The sequence below is a fragment of the Sphaerodactylus townsendi genome, linkage group LG01 (genome assembly GCF_021028975.2).
Source record: "Sphaerodactylus townsendi isolate TG3544 linkage group LG01, MPM_Stown_v2.3, whole genome shotgun sequence".
Lineage (NCBI taxonomy): Eukaryota > Metazoa > Chordata > Lepidosauria > Squamata > Sphaerodactylidae > Sphaerodactylus > Sphaerodactylus townsendi.
This window is the reverse complement of record NC_059425.1, coordinates 146277802-146291775: the sequence shown is the minus strand read 5'-3', so window position 1 is coordinate 146291775 and position 13974 is coordinate 146277802. Positions and strand designations below refer to the sequence as shown.

General features: G+C 40.6%; 1 protein-coding gene across 1 annotated transcript in view; it reads right to left on the bottom strand.

The window, feature by feature from the left end:
- Positions 1-9086: 9086 nt before the first annotated feature.
- LOC125437847 (protein eyes shut homolog) overlaps positions 9087-13974 on the bottom strand; it is a 63007-nt gene continuing 58119 nt past the window's right edge. The window contains exons 2-3 of the mRNA XM_048505866.1: positions 10894-11084; positions 9087-9218 (exon numbers count right to left, since the gene is read on the bottom strand). Coding sequence (XP_048361823.1) covers positions 9123-9218; positions 10894-11084 — 287 coding nt within the window. The 3' untranslated portion in view covers positions 9087-9122. The remainder of the gene's footprint in view (positions 9219-10893; positions 11085-13974) is intronic.

Here is a 13974-nt window from a genome sequence, read left to right as displayed (position 1 = left end):
TCCACTGTCTTCTCTGAGCACTTCCACATTCACATTGCTGCCATATAAAGAACCCACTGTTTCAGCAGGTTGAAAGAACATGTGTATACTACCTGCATTTTTCCCTGCAATTTGGCTATTGCTGCACTGTGTTTTCTGTTCTGAGTCTTTTAAGAAAGCATTTTCACAAATACAATAGTAGTATGTGGTTACTTCAGTTCTATATATCAGGAAAATTACTACTTTTAGTGTTGAAAAGAAAAGCAGCAAAATTTCACGGGCACTAAAGCAACCAAACAGACCATATGTAACTCACTCACACAACTCTACAATGCAATAACTGAGACAGAATAAAAGTGTGCGGCTGGAAATTGAATCTCTAAAATGAGACTGAAAAAGAGGGACAAGAGGTTCAGGACCTCAGAAAAGAAAATGTTGCGAAAGAAAATTCACAAAATTGAGTTCTTAAACTGAAGCATCTTCAAGAATGTTCTTGATGTAACTAATTTTCTGCTGTATTATCACTAGTCTCCACTTCCAAACAGGCCCTGCTTCCTCAGCCCACCAAATCAGCACTTATGCTCCATAGCTGCCTAGCCCTTGCTGTCAGATGGTGCTTTCTGATCAGTTTATTATATAATTAGTTAATTATATAGCCTGATATCTCTATGAGATTGTTCTGGCGTTCATACTAGTATCTGCTGAAGAGTGGCCTTCAAGAATGAGCTGCTGGCTGTGTCTGCCCAAGATCAATGAAAAAGGAGTTATGGAACTTTCTAAGAGCAAAGTCATCCAGATTAGATGGAACACTTGTGTGTGCATGGCACATGGAACAGAAGTGTAAAGGCTATATTGCGAAAACTCCATGTATTCTTAGCTATAGTTTCAATAAGGAATCTAAGGTAGGAAAGACATGATATTGCCCCAGAAATGTATAATAAATCCTCAATTCTTGTCAACAACCTAGTTTATCTCCTATCATTTCCCATCTGGAGCCACAATAAAAGGCAAAGGAAGCATGCAATTGTCCCTGCCTATGTATATCATGAATTCAAACCCTTAGCTGAGTGCCTTGGGGAAACACTGAGGGATAGTAGGGCTCAATGCTAGAGGGAAGTGTGAACAGGGTTGTACATTAACAGCAGAACTGAGAATCATAGGAACCGATGAAGCTGCCTTATACCAAATTGTCAGTTCTTGAAGATAAGCATCATCAATTCTGACTAGCAGCAGCTCTCTAGGGTCACATCAGCTTTCCCAGAATCAAAGATCCTTTTAATTAAACCTGAACCTGAGAACTTCTGAATATCCAGCATATGAGTTACCACTGATCCACAATCCCTCTCCATCTCAATTGTTGGCAAGACCTTCAAAGCTGAACTAGAATGCCTGTCATGTGCTATTGGCTTCACTACATGTTGCCCAGAAGTCTCTAAATTTGAGAGCTGTGCCTTAGAAAACATTCTTTCAATAATTCTCACAATATGTCAAGGGCATATATTCAAAAGAGACTCGAAGAATTATTTGTCAATAGAATCCCTCATTTGTCAACCATTTACAGGAAAGATTGGATACTTTCAGGAAGTTAGTATAATCTGAAAAAAATGCTTTGCTTGAGGGTTCTAGAGTACTGTTAAAAGCTATCATTCTCTGTATATTCTTAACCTTTTCTTTCTCACCAAAGAAAAAGACACTTGTATTTATGGCATTTCTTAAAGTGTGAAGTTTCCCCTAGGTTATGAGATTGTTAGCCTATCTGACATTCCATTCATCTGTGGAAAAAGCCTACAATAAAAATAATACTACACACACACATTCTTCAAGTTAATCACATCAACTGAACATGCAGAAACAGCCATAGTGAGAAATAAAAAAAAAAATCAAGAGAAGGATTTTCATTTGCAATTTCTTCTTGGCACTATGAGGTTTAATGCCCAGATAATATTGTAGCATAATTCTTACAAATGATAATGCCCATCAAGCTGGATAACATGTCACAGTGTTCCTGCATATTTCTTGTATATTCATCAAAAACATTATCTTGTAGCTGAAGTTCTCATCTTGGCGCTTCAGTCTTAAAACAACCAGCTGCTCTGAGTAGCCCCTTGCTTTTTTTAAGCTTGGTTAAACGATCTTCTTTGATTGTTCCAATTTGATCTTGATGCACAACCAGAATGTATTCACTTTAATTTACCAACCCACTTAAAACACTGCTTAATTACAGAAGGGCTGCAAATTAATTATGATAATTGATATAATTATGTACTAACCCATGGCATTACATGAGAGTTAGCAAAGCACATGAGAGTTAGCAAAGCACAGGGGCTATGGGACTGAGCAGGGAATCAGAAAGTCCCTGGGTGAAATCTCATCTCTGACATAGACTCAAGCAGGACTTGTTTGTCATCCTCAGTTTCCTATCTGCAATTATGCTGACCTGCCTCATGGTACTGTTACAAAAGTTACTAAAATAGCGCCTGTGATGTTCACCAAACATTCTGAAATGTTATGTAAATGGCTGCTAATTATTAAATGTACAAGTCTCAAACTGATTTTAAGAGCTGTGAAGGCAATGACTGGTCTACAATAATTGGATAAACGTGATGACATCACATAATCATATGCAGTAGGTAGAGAATGTCGTTTTTGATGGTACAAAATATTTGTCATCAAAAACGTTTCCACTGTTAAGTGAGAACAACTGTGTGTTATCGTCACCCGGATTTGCAATTCTCTTAAGATTAGTTCCACCAGTTCAAAAAGAATGAGCAGAGTTAGCCCCAGGTCACAAAAACATGAATTGATTTTGTATGAATATTTTGTTGTGTTGTGCATGTTGGTGCTCAAAAGGATGCATATCAGCACATCTAAAATCAAGAACTGCTAGTCATTTCAGTTTAATGGTGCAAGGAAAGACAGGTTGCTTGTCACTGATATGCTGTTACATAATATGTTGTCAGAAGAAATAATTAACCATCTACATATATATATTTGTACCTGTGAGGGTAGCCCAGTGCATATAAACATAATCTTTGGTATGTGAAAATGTTGTAAACATCTATCCCATGAGACATTCATGCTCAGTAATGTCCACTGGAAGGAAAAATATTTATTACAACTACAAAGATGCAGTGACTTAATAACCAAGCAGGAACCTTCTAAAGAAAATAATCAATCATTTGTAGTTTTAAATTAAATCACCGTTAACATTTTAAAATGAGAAAATAATATTTTCATTCAATTGAAGATTATGTTAGTACATTTTTCTTGCAAATTAATGCCTTATAATTTTAATAAGAGATTTCTACTAATGACAATCAGTGATGGAGAAAGGCACGTGACTTCCAGTCTCAATCTTATCCAAAACTGGAGTTTGAAAATTAATAATATCAGTCTGACATATCTCAGTGTACTTATTGGATCTGTAGAGGAATCTGATTAATGGAATTCACTATAGCATTCTCATGCCAGATGACAAGAAGGATGGATATGATGCAATGTGTTTTGTGTCTTCACGTTATGCTGTAATCAGCAGTGCAACACTGTGGACTGTTGCAGGCATCATAATGGATCCCTGCAAACGGTGTTTTCAAACCAGCCCGCCCTGCACTGTTTTGGTGTGCTCTCCCGTGCTACCATAGCTTTGGGGCAATGGGCCCTTCTGAGTTTGGATGCTGCAGAGATGTGCAGCACCCAACCACCAGCATGTTTATTAATTATTATTTATTAAATTTAATAGACCGCCCTACCCCTGAAGAGCTCAGGGCGGTGTACAATAAAACCAACAAGTAGCGATAAAACATAATTCAACAATATAAATCAAAAGTGCATTAAAATCCGTTAAAACAGTAGCAACATCATAACTCAGATGAACCATATTTAGGATGGCGTCCGAACCCCAAACTCTCTACCTCCTGCCCCCATGGGAGGGGATCGGCAGATCACCACAGATGGTAACCAGATGGTACATGGGACATCAGGAGGGGGCGGACAATCCACGGCTGGCCTCCCCAAAGGCCCGGTGGAACAGCTCTGTTTTGCAGGCCCTGCAGAACTCACCAAGGTCCCACAGGGCCCTAACAGCTGGAGGAAGAGCATTCCACCAGGCAGGGGCCAGGGCCAAGAAAGCCCTGGCCTGTGTAGAGGTCAGCCGCTGGGGACCACCAATAAATTTGCCTCTGCAGAATGCAGAGGATGAAGTGGGACATATGGGGCAAGGTGGTCTCGTAGGTATAAGGGCCCCAGGCTGCAAAGGGCCTTAAAGGTCAACACAAACACCTTGAAGACCTTGAAGGGGAGATGTGGTCCCAAACTGAGCAACCCGTGAGGAAGCAGGCTGCCGCATGTTGGACCAGCTTCAATTTCCAGATCAGCCACAAGGGAAGGTCCATGTAGAGCGACTTACAATAGTCTAACCTGGAGGTGACCATTGCATGGATCACTGTGGCCAGGTCAGCCTGGGAGAGGTAGGGGGCCAGCCACCAGGCCTGATGAAGGTGAAAGAAAGCAACCTGGGAAACATGGGCCACCTAGGTCTCCATATAGAGAGAGATGAATCCAGGTGGACCCCCAGGTTGCGAGCTGAAGAGGTCAGTGTAAGAGAGACCCCTTCCAGCACCAGTGGCTGGAAATCCATGATCCCCCCTCCCACGACCCAGCCAGAGGATCTCCATCTTTGATGGATTAAGTTTTAACCTGTTCTGCTTCAACCAACCAGCGACCGCCTCCAAACAATGCTGTAGAGCCACAGGGGCAGAGGCCACTCCCCCTCCATCGACAGAATGAGCTGAGTGTCATCTGCATATTGATGACAAATCAGCCCAAAACTCCGCACCAGCTGAGCAAGGGGTCGCATATAGGTGTTAAATAAGAACAGGGACAGCAAGGCCCCCTGAGGAACACTGCAATGAAGCGGGCACCTCTGGGAAGCCTGATCCCATGCCATGCTAACTCTGTCACCGGAGAAATTAGGCAATCCACTGAAGGACAGTGCCCCGCACCCCAAAGACGGCCAAGTAGTGGGCCAAAAGGTCATGGTCGACCACATCAAATGCTGCGGTAAGGTCTAGTAACACCAGCAGCGCCCATCCGCCCTGGTCAAATTGCATGTGGAGTATCTGTGACGGTGACGAGGACGGTCTCCGTCCCATGCCCAGTACGGAAGCCAGACTGGAAGGGATCGATCTACTGGAAGGGATGTTTGCTCTTACTGCTGATGTAGGTGCCCTTTCGCCAGCGGGCTGGGTACCCCGGCAGCGCAAGCCTGCCTTGCTCCCACAACCCATTTTGCCCCCCTCTCAGATTGGGCTGTAAATAAAATATATTGTCACCATCATGAAAAAAAGATAAAGACTGGTGAGATAATTTGTCCTAGCTGAGGAATAAATATCAAATAATCACATTTTACTTCTTAGAGTGTTTTATAATTATGCTTAACTTGCCTTTGAGCATATGAAATACCCTGTTCATATACTACATATGCATGTTCAACATTTTGTACATACATGCATACATCTGTTTGTAAGAAAGTGGTAACTCACAAATGAAACCAGGGATAAGTCCTGGATACAGGGGCGTAATGCCCATTGGGCAAGGTGGGCAGGTGCCCAGGGCATCACCTTGTGGGGGGCATCAAAATACAGGGTTCGTTTTTGGGAATTTTTAGTGGTTTTCCATTTTTTGGCCTGCAGGGGGTGCAGTTTTTAGGCTAGTGGCACCAAATTTTCAGCGTATCATCAGGAGGGTGTCCTTATGCTACCCCCCCAGGTTTGGCGAGGTTTGGTTCAAGGAGACCAAAGTTATGGACCCTCAAAACTGTAGCTCCCATCTCCTATTAGCTCCCATTGGAAACAATGGGGGATGGGGCACCCCCTTTGGGAGTCCATAATTTTGGACTCCTTGAACAAAAACTCACCAAACTTGGGGAGTAGCATAAGGACAGTCTCCTGATAATACGCTGAAATTTTGGTGCTGATATGTCAAAAAATGCACCCCTACCAGGCACCAATGTCCTGGTGCAAAAAAAAATTTGGTCGTGGTGGAGTGGCCGCCCATGGGGGGGCGGGCATCCAACTCAGGTTTTGCCCAGGGCTACAGTTTGCCCAGGGCTGCCTCGTTACGCCCCTGCCTGGATAACTGTGGAGTATAATTCACATGCATTGAATGTAACATGAAAATTATCCCATACATGTATAAAGAAAAATTAAGTAACCTGCACACAGATTATACACAAGTTCACTGGACTTGTGAATAGGGCTTTAGTTATTGGGAACTGGTACAGCATATTAACTAACAGTGCAATCCTAAGAAGATCTACTGTGTTGAGGACAGTGTTCTTAGGATTGCGCTCTATGAGAATGAGCTATGATCCAAGGAACAAAATTCAGATCTAATCTAACACAGGCTCAGTAGTTGGACTTCTGTAAGCAGTTCTCTCTCTCTCTCTCTCTCTCTCTCTCTCTCTCTCTCTCTCTCTCTGCTTCAGTCTGTTATCTGCAAACTCAAGCTAATCATCTTGCCTATCTCCAAGCTTCTTCAAGGAATGCAATAATGTCACATGAGTGCTTTGAAAAGTGCTATAAGAATTCTAATGTTTCATTTTTTTAATGAAAGAGAAAGTTGAAGAAGGGCTTGGATAAAACAAATTATCATTCTGGTCAATTGTGGTGAACTTTGTAGAGTACTGAACTGGGAAGAACAGAGCTTGAAACCCATTTGAACCATAAAATCCCAATTCATCTACTCTTTCTCAGCCTAACCTTCCTCACAATTTTGTTGACAGTACAAAACAGAGAAGGGCAAAACTATGTTTTGCCACCCTGAGTTCCCTGAAGGAAGGTTGGAGTAAAAATTCAATACATAGATTCCGGATTAAGGACTGCTTTGAGCCGTAAGTGTAAAAACTCCCTTTATCAATCTTGTTTCAACTGCGACAGGCTAAGATGGATGAAATGAATACAAATGTCCCATGTTCCTTCTACAAGGGTGTTGCTGACAGCAGCAAAGACACTGAATTTATTAGGAGGAAAATTACAAGTTAATTAGAAAAAAATAATAAAAAAAACAAGAGGCAGAATTTGGCCATAACTCAGCACTTTGAAATCTTGGGATTTTGATTGGAGAGTTCAGGAAGTTAAATCTGTTCTATTAAAACAAGAGGACCGTGGAAGTGATTAATTTTATCTAGAAGATGCTGACTGTAACTTATGAGAGAGTGTCAAAATGATCTCCTTTTCTAACAGAGGTGGAATACCAAGTAACAGTTTAAAACTGCGTATTAGGAAAAATATTTCTAATAAAATTAGGACTCAACCATTCAACTTGTTGACTTCTTAATTCATGGAACATGGGATCAATAGAGAATGTAGTAGATTGGCTACTGTCAAAAAAGTTAAATTTGAAAGACTATTTGCATCACTGGAATGACTTCCAGATGATGGCTTCTTCACAGTTATCAAATTTTGCTTAAAGATACCTGCAAGCCCAAGAATACAGCCTTTTAATTTTTGTATTTCAACTGCTGATTTTTGACACATGTATAAATTATTTCTCTGCCTTCCACTTTTGGCATTTGAGAAGGCTTTGAGGGGAATGGGACAAGAGCACCTTGTACCACCAGGGTGTGGGCCTGATCATGATTGGATAAATTTTTAAATCAAGACCTCAAGGCTCTCAAATGTCACTGTTCCTGGTCAGACGCAGGGACCTCTTGTTGTGCCCTAACTCTCTCCCTGAACCATGGTCCCTAGCTCAAAATGGCAACTGTTTGACTACTATTTGCCTGTGTATGAGGAATACAAAAATTGTCAAGAGGGGGAAAAAAACCAAAAATGTTTTTATTCATATATTTTATTTAATTATTTATCCTGCCCATTCTCAACCAGAGTTCATTCATGGATCTTCTACCATCCCATTAGCTGATGTTCAGGTTACAATTACAGGGAAATGTACCATGGAAGATGGCTCAATGAACACAGTAGAACCTGTTTCTAAGCTATGACTGGGACATATAACTCCTGCAAATCAGTTCCACATTTCTACACATTTTGATTTGCTGCTCAAGGTTATGATATGTCTATAAACAGAACTGTATATATGTACAAGGTAAGTAAGCTAAGTGTAGGATACTAAATTATGGAAATTTTGAATTATGAAATTTTGTTTTTAAAAAAGCCTTAAAAACACTAAATAACCTCTCTCTTTTTTTGTAGGTCTTGGGTCTTTTAAACTGGATTTAGTTTAGGGCCTTAGCAAGCCTTAGCAATCTGACCCTGCTTACAAGAACTGAGATTATATTTTGTTTCTTTTAAAGAATTGTCCCTTAACTGGCTTCCTTTTAGCCTAGGAATAAGTCTGTTGCTATGTTGCTATTATTTATTTTATTTACAAAATTTATCCTGCCTTTCTGCCCTCATGAGGGCTACCAAGGCAGCTAACCATTTAAAACCTACATGATAAACCCACATGTTAAAACAATTAAAAACCATACTAGCGGTACCCAGTCACAAGTTGCTGTGGGTTATTGTGGTGAAATGGGAAAGGAACAGACGCTGACCCTTCCCTCTCCCTCCGCTAGGGTGGGTGGGTCATATCCAGATGCTGGGCCCCCTTCCTCCCCTCCATTGCATGCCACCCCTCACTCTCTCCCCTCCCTCACTTCTCTTCCCTAACATGCCCCGCCTCCCCCTCCCTCCCTTCCCTCTCCCGCGTGTGTATGTATGTGTATGTGTTTCACTTCCAGTCGAGTTATTGCCTATGTACTGTTTTCACTGCTCATATCTGGCCATCTGAGTGAACATTCTAAGAGTACGAACATTTTAAGGGTGACAGTTACACACAGGCAGCTGCATGTCCTTCACCATGGAGCGCCAGGAAAAAGGTATTTTACCTGGGCCAGGTGTGAAATTTCAGGTATGTGAACATCTAAAAACACTCTCACCTGGCTGACTACAGTGGCTGGGAATTTTCAGAGGAATTGGCCCAGCAGTTACTGAGTTATACTATCACTAACAAATACACAGTTAGCTTTTTATATATATAGATTGCTGTTATCTGTGTCAGGTCTGCATCTTCAGACTAGAGGAAGCTTCCCATTCATTTGCAGACTGAGACAGATTTAAATACCATGTATAGAAAAATACAACTCACCAAATGTGCACCCTGTATTTCATTCCGTTATTCACTCGAACATCGGTGCTGACATTTCTAGCTTCTCCTCCACTGTTACATGCAAACTGGTACTGAATAAAAGAAAAAAGGAGCAGACAATGCATTGTAGTTGCAGAAGTTCAAGAAGACACATTTTTAAATGTGTGAATAAAGCTAAGTGAATTATGGAAAAGTGGGGACACAGGGTTGAATCCTGCACACAGATTCAGTTAACAGCAGCTTCTTCCTCTGGTGCAAAGAGCTTTCTGCTTATGTAAGAGGCTCCTCTGGTTTTTTTGGTATCAGGGATCAAACTCATGGTTCTCATGACAATGGTCCAGAGTTTCTTTGAGTGTATGGCCTTCACTTGCTTGTCACCTATGAGAGCAATACCATTCTGTATATGCAACACCAAATGCATGTACATAATACTTCACTTTTCACAGAAAGAAAAAGGTAAGTTGTTGAAAATGCCAGCCATAGATGCAGGCAAAGTGTTAGGAGCAAAAACTACCAGACCACAGCCACACAGCCCCATCAGACTCAGCTGGCTGTTGTGGGTTTTCTGGACTGTATGGCCATGGTCTGGTAGGGTTTGCTCCTAACATTTTGCTTACATCAATGGCTGGCATCTTCAGAGGCATGTCATAGTTAGGTGTGTTTTTCTCTGTGGCACAGGTAGGGTATGTTGTTATGCTTATGAAACTCTGGATCTTTATCATCGGTGTAAGAAGAAAATTGGAGAACAAAATTATGTCGTAAACAATTTAACAACATATTTTCTGAACAGACTCTAAAATATGCTAGGTCTAAAACAGCTACCATGGTGTAGTGGTAAAAATGTCAGACTACACTCTGGAAAACCAGGTTTGATTCCCCATTCCTCCACATGAAGCCTTCTGTGTGACCTTGGACTAGTCACAGTTCTCTCAGAACTCTCTCAGCCCCACTTGCCTCACAAGGTGCCTGTTGTATTTAGGGGGGGGGGGTGATAGAGAAAGGGAAGACAATTGTAAGTTGCTTTGAGACTCCTTAAGGTAGAGAAAAGTGTATAAAAACTAACTCTTTTTCTCCCATCCATCTACATCCATTTTGGAGGGAGGGGTAGGGAGGCTACTGTGGCAAGTGATAGCTGAAAATCTTCAGTGTCTGTGGGAATACTACATGTCACTCTTGGGGTCCTCTTGTTATTCTTTCTCATATGTTGATATTTACGCAACCTAAGAAATAATCTATAGTCAAATAGATTTTGCCAGCTGTTGAAAAGGTTAACATTTCTTACAGAATATACAATTTGGCAGCCTTTTCTGTAACAAAACAAGGTTTGCAAGAAAGACTACTTGCCATTCCTCTAGCCTTTTACATCTGTTCGTAATTAAGCCAATTTTAACAAAATATTCTGTACAACTTTTCTTGTTATCTCTGAATTGTTATAATTGCCACGAAACATTGTTTTACTAAGACAAACTTCTAATTGTGGGCAATGTTCAAACATATAAATGAAGACTTTGAACAGCAGTCCAGGAATCCTAGACATATATCACCCACATACCTTGGTAACTACTGCTACGCCATCAGAAGTATAACAGTAAAACAAGTTCCTTTGGTATTATCTTGGCAAGAAGAAACAACAAACTGTGTAGATTTCTTTTTTTAATTACCAAGGTTCTAAGCACTTAACAGAACACAGTGACACCTGATGAGAAAAATAAACTGTTTAGAATAGGAGTCTAAACAGTATCATAGCAGAAAATGTTAAAATATTACCTGTAAGATTCCATTCTTGACAGAAAGTTGAATAAAGCTTTGTCCAATGGTTGTTGGATTCTGCTCAATATAGAAAATAACTCCATGGAGGCCAGTGGTATGGAATTCTAAATGGATGTTGTTTTGTGGATGTAACTGAAAGCCATCAAATTCCACATAGGAATCTCCTTCATACTGAATGTAGCTAAAATCTATAAAACAGCAATAAAGAACACATATGGGTTACATATTGAAGATCTCTTGGGTAGGCGGGTATTTTTTAACAGCAGAAAGATGACAAACAGAACATAGGCTTACCGGTTGTTGTTGTTTTACCAGGCAGAGATCCTATGCATTCAATAACTCATAACAGGTAAAAACCAATATGTGGAACAGTTGAGGAATGAGGATTCTTTGATGGAGGCAAATTCCCCCAAGTTAATTTCTGTGTTTTATGCCACAGGAACAACATCAGCATGCTTAAGGTGAGGCAGATGCCAGGGTCCAGTGTTAATGGCAGGACGCACTGCTACTGACTATGCATATCCCCTGCTGTCCACCTACCCTTCCAGGGCCAGATTTATCTATAGTCTTGACAGGTTGAAGCCTAGGGCCTCAAAATCTAGAGGGCCTCCAGCCAACATGTATAATATTTTTGACACTGTCATAGACCTTTCTTACACTTGCTGTCATAACACACTGCCATCTCTAAATAACCTTTCAGTTAATTTCCTTGTGTAACCCTGAGTCCACTAGGGCAGCTAAAAAGATATTCCAAGAAGAAAAGGAACAGTCTTTTCAGATTACCTGAAGCTGCAGTTAGTTCCCCCCAGAAGGACTCCAACCTTGTTATAAACTGCATATTAATATTCTAGGTATGAGGATTTCTTATACCGATTGCTGGAAGGAGGGATTGTGTTTATATTAATTGACTGTATTTTTTAATTCCATTGTTTCTGCGTTTTATTCCATGTGCTGGTCACTCTTTAAATTTGGAGAGCATGTTGGCAAAGGAAGAAGGGAAGTGTGAAAAATCTGTAATTGAAGTTTAGGTGCTCAGGTTGCCAAAATTTGAGCACCACTGTTCTCATCTTTCAGAGAAGAGGGAGGTTGTCCCCTGACTTGTACAGTCAGTGACAGACTTTTCATTTTCTGGCCAGTCGTCTTATTACACAACAGGAAACTATTTAGATGATAAATGTCAACTGCAGTTGTCAAGTTTATCCATAGATGCATCTTCTTTCCAGACCATGAAGTTATGAAAATACTAGAATGAACGAATTATTAGACAACTTTAAACGGTAAGGTGACAAGTGTGAAGAAAGATATTTAATGTAAGAAGCAATTACTCAGATATTAGATTGTCAATCTTGAAGGCCCAAACTGAACACTAACTCCTTTTCCAGCTTTTGAGTCTTCTTTAAATAGGAAATTTAAGGCAAAATACAGTAATCTAGAGTGATTTTAGTTGACATGCTTGCATGATTGCCTAACTGAGAAAGTACAGTCATTACTCTATTTAAATTAATGCCAGCTTCTGAGATAATCCTATTGAAACCCTCTCAGTTCCTAACTTGGACAGTATCTCAAATCTAAGAGGAAGATTGACTTGGCTGTCCAGTGCAGTACTAAGCAGAATTGTAACCTTTTAAACCAATTGCATTGCCGCAGGGAAAAGGTGGCTGCCTTCTCCCCGGGGCAGAGGGGGAATGGAGGCGGCGCCCTGCTCTGTGCAGGGAACCCCCTCTGTGCAGGGAACCTTTTAAACCAATTGCATTGCCGCAGGGAAAAGGTGGCAGCCTTCTGTGGCAGAAGGGGAATGGCGGTGGCGCCCTGCTCTGTGCCGCTGGCTGCTGCATTTCCCACCCTCGACTTATACACGAGTCAATAAGTTCTCCCAGCTTCGTAAAAACGAAAGCTCTCGACTTAGCTTTAATTAATGTATACTACCTAGTACATACAGTACTATATTCTGTCCCACCAAAATATATACGTAGAATTTTGAATTCATCCATCGACACTTCCTCCCCCTCCAACCATCCTCCACCCCCACCCCAAACACCAAGGCACTATTTCCTACTTCATGGTGTTCTCTCTCTTCTGCTGAAGCACTACTGACTGCACTTAGATCTTTTGGAGGGAAAAGGTAAATAGTCAAGTTGTCCAGGGCTTCTCCTAGATTTTTCAAACCATTTTTTCACATTGCCTAGCTTTTCAGTATTTTTACTTGAAACAATGGTTATTATTTTATAATTGACATAAAGAAATGCTGGGCTCTTGCTGGGTGTCAGGTTAGCCGTGTGAGTTATTTCTCCTTCAAGGTTAGAGTATTATTCCTGGCATGTAGGCTCATTAAGACATTTTTATTTTCTTAACTGACTGTTTTTAATTGCATAGTTATATAACCATATCTTATCTGCCTTATTCAGCAAGCTGTGCTCTATCATAAGTATTTCAAGTATCTTATGAGCCGCTGAGCTGGCCTCATCTTAATTGGGCTTTCTTTTTTAACTGGGTCCTATTTTAACTGACTCTTATTTTGATTGACTAATTTTAAAAATTAACTGTTTTTAGTTGAATAGCTATATAACTGTTAAGAGTTGTGCTGCTTTAACTGTTTTATGAACTGGGACACAGTGTATTTTCATTTCATAGGAAGAACTATACAGAACTGGAATTGTGTCATTGCAAACTTTTCAGACATCACTTTTAAAAGCACAGTGGAAAGTAATTTCACCAGACTTGTTAAAAAAATAGCATTTCAAACATTTCATTCCTACATTTAGTACTCCACTATGCATGGTAGACATAAAAAAGAATAAAAGACTGCTCTTAGCCTGAATTTAACTGAGTCATCTTCAGTACATGACACTGAGGTTTGAATTTCTTTTGAAGTCATGTACTTTGTTTCCAGGCTTAAAAAGGAAGGGAGAAAAAAGCTCACAGGTTTTAACACATTTCATTCCACCTTTGACAGCAACAACAACTTTTAACTACAGATGCCAAATGACAGAAATGAGTAGAGACTAATTCTCTGTGGTTCCAGGCCTTCTCAACCCAGGGACTTGTTATTAAAAGAGCTCTCTGGATATGGCATCAAGG